Here is a 7904-nt window from a genome sequence, read left to right on the forward strand (position 1 = left end):
CCGGCCTTGAGCTCACTTTGTAGCCCAGGCTGGTCTCGAACTCACAAGGATCCTCCTGCCTCAGCCTCCCGAGTGCTGGGATTACAGGCGTGCGCCACCACGCCCCGTGGGCTCTTGAATTTTTAATAAGCCTGAAGGAGTTCCTGATGATCCTCCAGTTATTGCAAGTCACGTTTCTTCATTTATCGCTCTTGAGTTCCCACTGAGCACAAAGCCAGCATCCGAGGAGACAAGTGTGTGACTTCAAGGGATGGAAGCTACCTCACGAGACGCGGAGTTTCGCATTTATCGCGCGTAGCATGAAAATGCACCCATACGCCTTTTAACTCGGTTGTTTTTCAAAATCCTGGGTCCGTGGCACTTAGCCCCCACCCGCCGGCCACAGCGCTCGGCAGGCGGCCTCGTTCTGTTACGCTGAGATCCACGTTAGGCACAGGCTCCCCGCAGTACACCCGACAGCTACCCCGTGACAGTCCGGGGCGCGCCCCAGGAGCCGCGCGCAGGCGAGGGGCTGACCCGGGACCCCCGGCCCCGCCGCGGGGCGCCTCGCCGGCTAACGCAGACGCGACAGTGCGCAGGCGTGGGATAGCGCGCGCGCCCCCCGCCCGGCCCCCAGCCTCCGAGGACCCCTCGCCCCCAGGCCCGCCGCCTAAGGGGTAAAACAGCGAGGGCACCCCGAGTTCCCAGGGACCCAGGGACCCGGGCCCACCTCAAGTGACCCGAGACAACCCCCACCCGCCCTGTTCCCACGTCCGACACGACCCATGCAGAGAGCCGGGACGCAGAGCCCCGCCCAACCCGCGCGCCCAGCCAATCCGAGGCCCGCTCCGGGCCGCCCCACCCAGCGCGCACATGCACACGCACGCACCGCGCGCCCGGGCGGGCCCTCACGTGCCGGCCGCTGGCTTCTGATTGGCTGGTGCGGGATGTGGGCGGGACGGGGAGCAGACCGGCGGACGTGGGGAGCCGGCGGAGCTCGGAGCCGGCGGAGCTGGAGGGGTGGTGAGGCTCTAGGTGAGTGAGCGCGGGCGACGTGGTGACCCTGGCGCGGGCCGCGGCGCGGAGGGCCCCGCGTCTGTGGGATCCGGGCGGGGCGGTGCCTGGAGGCGGGGGCGTCGCTCGAGGGGCGGGTTCGGGCTCCAGGTCCGCGGGAGCGAAGGTCGGGAGAAGCCGGGCCCGGCGGGGTGGCCGGGTCGTGGGGAGCGGGAGGACGCGGGGCGCGGGCGGACGTCGGGGCTCGGGGCCGTCCGCAGAGCGGCTGCGCGGAGACGGGCGCCGCGTCCGCCAAGGTCACCGCGGAGGGGAGGCGGTCGCCGCCCCCGGCCCGGCCTGCCTGTGGACGGGGCGAAGTTTCTCCCGCCCGGCACGCCGGCCGGCGGTGAAGACGGGAGCCCCGCGCGGTGTTCGCCCGCGCCGGCCCTGCTGGGGCAGCCGCCCGGCCCTCTGGGGCGTCCCCGAACGGAGCCCGCTTCCGGAAGTCCGAGGTGCTCCGCGGTAGGGTTCTCACGGATCGGAGCGGTTCCTCGCGGCGGATGAGAGGCGAGCGCGTCCCGTGCACCGGGGTCCCCGGGCTGCTCCGTGCCCCGTGCCGCGTGGAAGGGGCTCCTTGCCGTGGATTCCTGGGGTCCTGCCCCGGGTCTGAAGCTGAATCTCCGGGCCGAGGCCTGGCAGCCGTCTTCAACAAGCCGACAGGTGACTGATGCAGAAGCACTTTGAAACCGAGTCTTACAATAGACTCCTGCGGCCAAAACGTCAGGCCCAGAGGAGCCTTCAGATTATGACATCATCGCATGCTGGTCAGATCGGTTTCCTTTTTACCTCTTCTAGGTTCCCTTGTACTTGGAAAGGTCTTCAGTGGTGTGTGCAGGGGTTTTTGTTTTTGTTTTAGTTTTTGGGTGTTTTGTTTGTTTGTTTGTTTGTTACGGGAATCGAACTCATGACTTAAGGTTTGCCAGGCAAGCGCTTATGCTGCTGAGCTACGTCCCCAGCCCACGTTTTATTTTTGAGACAGGGTCTTGCTATGTAGTTCGGGCTGCTCCTGAACTCACTGTTTTGCCCAGGCTGGCTCGAACTCCTGGTGATCCTCCTGCCTCAGCCTCCTGAGTGCTGGGATTACAGGTATGCACCACCACACCCAGCTTCAGTGGTGTCTTAACTAAGAATAATTCATTTTCTACAAACTGGCATTGAATGTCTGGTTATCCGTGCCGTGTTTTGCATCTGACTGGCTTTCTGAGAGAGATGGTTCAATCGGGGTGGATGAAATAATAAAGCAAAATCTAGTGAAAATACTTCAAATGATAATTGAAATTGTTAGATGAGTTAAATCACTAAGGGAAGAAGATTGCATTTAACTTTAACCATGACTTGTGCATTCTTTACAAATCACAGACAGTATTGTGAGTCTTACTCAGGAATGGATTTCTATGTTTCCAGATTGAATTTGTACAAGCATCATCAGCTTGACGATTTACTAATATGTCAATTAAAGAACCCTGGACTGTGTATCAGGAGAGCTGGGTTCTAATCCTTCTCTGCCAGAGATCTATTCCTGGTGTCGAGCAATTCATGTAACCCTTTAGAACTTTTTCCCTGCTTGTAAAGTAAAGACATCAATAATCATCTGGTTCATTTGTTTACTCCCAGATTACCTCAGTTGAGGTTATTGACCTTAAATCTTTAAAAGAATAACACTTTGAATTTAAATGGCTGTAACTCCTGAATACTTGGGAAACTTCTAGGTGGTAATTGAGGCAGTAACGAAAATTTTATATTTAAAACCTATTTCAGATATATACTACATCAGAATTACATAATTTGTAAGATGATAGATAGAGCCATAATTTGAACTTTGAATTTCTAACAACTGTGCTATATGTTGGATGTTTTAATACTCATCTTTACTAATTTTAACCAGAAATGTGCACATGATGCGTTCTGGGTCCTTTAAAGCGAATTATGATCGCAAGTTCCCCGCGCCCAGACTCTGAGCTGCAGAAAACCGGGTCAAGTGTCGTAGCTGCAGAGCTGCATTGTCTGTGCCACCAGCGAGGAATGGAGAATAACAGATCCTCTTCTGTTCTGTGTGGAGTTAAGAGACACCGTAGTCATCTCCCACCCTCCTAAAAGTGGGAAAAAGCTTTTGCTCTGTGGACCTGCTGGACATTCATGCACATTTGAAATCATCAGAGGGAAAACTGTCGATTTTCTTACTTTTAAAGACAATCGTCAGGTGATTCTCTTCTGAGTTAGGAGTAATTAAGGCAGAGTAGGGGAACCTACAAGTTTTTAGTTTTAGAGAGCATCGTGGTCGGTGACCATTTTCTGTCTTGTGGTTGCTAGGAACCAAGGCTTACTCAGGTGATCATTTCTTTTTTCACAGATGTAATGTAAAACTGGTAACAAATCTTGGGTATGTGGAGTCTGGCTTCTTAACTGACTGAATAAACTCTACAAATACACAACTTCTTTTCACTACTTTGAAATAAATCACTTTAGAATGATCTTACTGTTGAGAAACATAACTTTAAGTGTATTCAACAAACATTTCGTGGTACTTGTTGCATACAGGGCATTGCCCGTCATGGAGATGAATACAAACAGAGCAAGAATGGGCCCTGACTTCCAGGATTCCAGCAAAAGAAACAGTTAAACAAATAGCTCTGAGGGGCGCTAAAAGACAGTGCTGTCTTCTGTGAGATTGCATAGCCCAAACGCTACTGTAATCCTAGGGAATCAAAGAAAACTTTAGAGGCTGAGTAAGATGCAAGCCTGAAAAAGTAGGATTTGGCCCGGAAAGTTCCTGGAGATGGGAGGGGGGGAAACGCAGGAAAACTGTGGGAAGCGCAGTTGGCTTAGGCAGAGGCCCGGAAGCCGAGAGAGCATCTCAGCGGAGTGCAGTGCAGTGACGGTGGGGGTGGGGAGGAGAAGGATGTGTACCCCACACGGTTACATCTGAGGAGCTTATTGTGCAGATGGAGGCAGCTGGTAAACACGTCTGCCTAAAACGGGTGTCCAGGCCCTCCATTTCATCTGTTTATGCAGTTTCTGGAGGTCAAATCTCAAACCTTTCTCTCTGAAACTTCTCAGACCTTTAGCTAAAGATGCCACCCCTTCTGAAGTCAGCCCTCATTGTGTCTGTCACGTTGGTCATCACTCTGTCGTCTCCTTTGCAGCAGTCTCTAGTTTTTGGATCAGTAAGTGCTTTTGTGTTTATGTTTTAGTTTTTCAAAGGTGATGAGCATCCTGAACCTTGAGCTTGTTGAACCTTGTGCATAATAAAAGTTGAGTAAGAGTTTAGTCAGTTAGGAAGCAGTGGAATACGAAAAGGAGAAGATCTAGTTCTACTCTGAATTTTCTCTTCTCTAGCTAAGGTTTCCGCCTCTGTTGGATGCCAGCGTTGACTCTTCAGTGGTGGGGAGGTGGGGAGATACGTTCCAACTAAGTGTGCTGCCACCAGTCCTAAAGCTGCTTTTTTTTTTTTTGTCTTTTTTTGAGTTCAGGCTGGCCTTGAGCTCACTTTGTAGCCCAGGCTGGTCTGGAACTCGCAGTGATCCTCCTGCCTCAGCCTCCTGAGTGCGCCACCACGCCCAGCTGAACTGCATTTTCTTTTACAGTGTTCACTGCCACTTACCCCTCCCCACAGCAGGCTATTGAAGGAGGGCCTCCCTTAGTGAGAGGCGTGTGATGCACATGGAATATCCAGAATGAAGGCCCTCTGTAGGTGATGGGCTCGGCAGTTGACTTTGAGTTTATTGTAATGGACACGAATCCGACATCTGTGCCTTGCCTACGTGTTGGACTCCCTTATCTTACCCATGAGTAAAGTTCACTGGCACTTCAAAACTGTGTGTGGTGGAAGTGAGTACACAGTTACTGTGACAAAGGTGAATTGAACTTGTTACTGCCTTGTCGTGGTGAATGCCCACCTTCCTGAATGAGAGAAGATGCCCAAAAGGGACAGAGCAGCCTTTGCTCCTTCTGACAATGGAGATGAAATTTTTTACCTGCCCCTTTGTTCATATAACTGTCTTGTTCATATAATGGTGCCTTTTTGGGTACCATTTAAAGAACTAGAATTATAAAAAGAGGGCAGAGAATTTTAAGGAGGAAGCCTGGGGAATGTGAGGAAGATACGTAAAAGAAGGCAGATCTGAGGTTCCGAAGACACTTGCTCATGAAGAAGGGCCCAAGGCAGTTCCGTTTTTTGCTGCATTGATGTTTGATAACCTCAAAGGCAATGTGGTTTATTCAGTTGAACCTATTTAAAAGGGGCCATGTCTAGCAACATCATCTCAAATATGTCTTTGTCTCTAAAAGGAATAAATAATAAACGTGGCAAACATTTTGGCTCTTCAGAATTACTGTGCTCTTATCCCAAAAGACAAGCGTCTCAATACTAGAGATTAGTGCAGACTGTTCAGAGATGAGAACTGAAGCCAGGTAGCACGTTGGAGTTACTGAATGAGCAGGTGGGAGCAATGAAGTTTGCACTTAGCTACACTTAAAAGTAGTTAGCAGGGGACCGGGGATATAGCTCAGCAGCACAAGCACCTGCCTGGCAAGCGCAAGGTCCTGAGTTTGATTCGCGGTATCAGGAAAAAAAAAATACTTGAAAAGTAGTCAGTAGGATTCCCAGCATGACACTGGAGAGGCAGTGGGATTACTGCTGTGGTTTGAGTAACTGGAGTTGATGAGAGATGAAGGTAGCCTGAAAATTAGTAACTTGTTGTGACTGATAGAAGTTCAATTTTTTAAAAAAATTGTACTCTCTTTAACAACTTGAAAAGGGATTGTATGTAACTCTAAAGGTGGCTGTAGATTAAAAATAGTTAATTTCAAGAGATATTTTTTGAAGTTTATGGATAACACATACCAGGTTTTCCGTGGAAACTTGGAATGTTTTGAGTTCATTCAGGTATTTTAATAATGTGCCAGGTGGCTCCAGTTACTGAACCTCGTAGAAATTCTCTTTCAGGAGGATTCTTCAAGCAGTCACTATGTCAAGCAACACAGATGTTTCTCTGTCTTCGTATGATGAGGGTCAAGGATCTAAGCTTCTCCGGAAAGCTAAGGAGGCGCCGTTTGTCCCCGTTGGTATGTTGGCCTCACTTTCTAGGAATGAGTGTGCTGTGAGTTTGGAACAGTGAAAACGAGGTGCACTTGTTCAGTGAGCGTACCCCGAACTTACTTTCACGTTTTGTTGTTGAAATATGCTGCGATTGGCGTGATATAAATCCCGTCATGAAAACGTGGATATTTGGACATTCTGGTACCCCATCGTGTTGTTTTCAGTGAATGATGTCTTCGGGGATTGCAAGACAACCTCAGGTCACAGTCTCAGACTCAGGTCGCAGTCGTGCTTATGGTTTATTAGAGCAAAAGCATGCAGGTGAACGTCACTAGGGCGTGCCATGCAGTCCAGGAGAAACGAAGCCCCGCTTCCACGTGTGCCCTCCCAGTGGACTCACAGGGTGTGGCAGAAGCACTTCCACCCTGGGGTGTCCACTGCCCGTGTGCAGGTTTTACTGGGGACAGTCACATAGGCACACCGTGTCCACGAAGACCTGTGACACGTATTTAAAAAAAAACAAACCACGCTCATCTCCAGAGATGGAAATATCAGCGCATTAGAGTAGAGTTTACCCTAGAAACCAAAGCAGATAGCAGTTACACGTAGTGTGGAAACACTGGAAAGGTTCCTTTAAAGCCAGGAATGAGCCAGGGATACGTGTGAGCGCTGCTGCTGCTGCTGTTTGGCGTCCTGAACACGTGCAAGACGTGAAAAAGCTGTAGAAAAACAACGAGAACCAGTCAAGAGAAGAAGTTGCTGTCCTGACTACCTCAGAAATCGCCTAGGGAGGCCTGGGACCTAAAGAAGTAAGACTACAGAGTTACACTGAAGGACAGGAGCTTGGCGGGAGGGTGGTGGGCGCACCGCACTCGAAGCTTTGCCGTCCCCTCCAGCTCTGCTCTCATTCCTCACGGTTCACGCTGTGCTCATCCTCTCTGCTGTGACTTGGCTTCTTAGAGATTTGGCGGTGGTTTATTCCGAGAGCCACTGCTGTTGTCCCTTGGGTCGCTAGGGAATTCTGTGAGTTCCCGAGTTGCACATGTTCTGCTTTAACCCCAAACCCAGTGAGAAGTGCTTGACCTTCCAGTGGTTAGCAGTGTGTGCGTGTGACTTGTTTATATTTTGATTGCTTGGTTTTGGCTTTTATGGATTCAGTCTTAAAAATACAGAATTCAAAATTTGTGTCTTAGTATTTGACTGTGTTTTGTCAGTTCTTTTATTTGAAAGTTGTGATCTCTTTTAAATTAAAATACTAAATATTATTTATTTTAAAACATTACCTTTAAGTTTATATAATGGTATCATTCAGCTCTAGTTTTCTAAAAGAGAGACATGTTCGCTTTTTCCTGTTTTATCTTTAATGTCCCTGTGTTGCTAACCATTTTTTGCTTCATGTATGCTACTGCTGTATTGGCTAGAGTATTCAAAAGTTTAAGACTTTTTAACTCTTCAATGTCCCACTTCTGTCTCCTGTATAAACTATATGTCCAGGCTTTTTTGTTTTGTTTTAATCCAGTAAAGGAAGTGAACCTACATTCATCTTTACCATAATAAGTTCTCTCAGTTTTATTTCTACTATGTACATTTTAGTCTTTTTTTTTTTTTCCCAATACGGGGAATTGAACTCACGATCCCCACGCTTGCTGGGCAGGTGCTGTGCCGCTGAGCTAAATCCCCAGCCCTTTCTACTATTTACTTTAAGTTTTCTGTCGTTATACTTGTTGTTTCATTTGCTTTTTTTTTTTTTTTTCTTGTAACAGTTTGGAAGTTCTCTTCCAATATTGCTAGTGATTATTTTAGAAAAGCGAAAAAACATTCTTTTTACTTTCTT

At 48.9% G+C, this 7904-nt stretch overlaps 1 protein-coding gene across 4 annotated transcripts in view; it reads left to right on the forward strand.

Moving 5' to 3' along the window:
* The first annotated feature begins 909 nt into the window (after nucleotides 1–909).
* Higd1a (HIG1 hypoxia inducible domain family, member 1A) overlaps nucleotides 910–7904 on the forward strand; it is a 10404-nt gene continuing 3409 nt past the window's right edge. Inside the window, exons 1-2 of one of the 4 annotated variants that reach the window (XM_005383528.2) lie at nucleotides 910–1014; nucleotides 5978–6096. In XM_005383528.2, coding sequence (XP_005383585.1) covers nucleotides 6000–6096 — 97 coding nt within the window. In that variant the 5' untranslated portion in view covers nucleotides 910–1014; nucleotides 5978–5999. Of the gene's footprint in view, nucleotides 1015–1603; nucleotides 1693–1715; nucleotides 1797–2940; nucleotides 3233–5977; nucleotides 6097–7904 lie in introns of those variants that run through there. The other 3 variants (XM_005383530.2, XM_005383529.2, XM_013513604.1) reach the window with 3 other exon arrangements.

The sequence above is a fragment of the Chinchilla lanigera genome, unplaced genomic scaffold (assembly GCF_000276665.1).
Source record: "Chinchilla lanigera isolate Chin_1 unplaced genomic scaffold, ChiLan1.0 scaffold00019, whole genome shotgun sequence".
Lineage (NCBI taxonomy): Eukaryota > Metazoa > Chordata > Mammalia > Rodentia > Chinchillidae > Chinchilla > Chinchilla lanigera.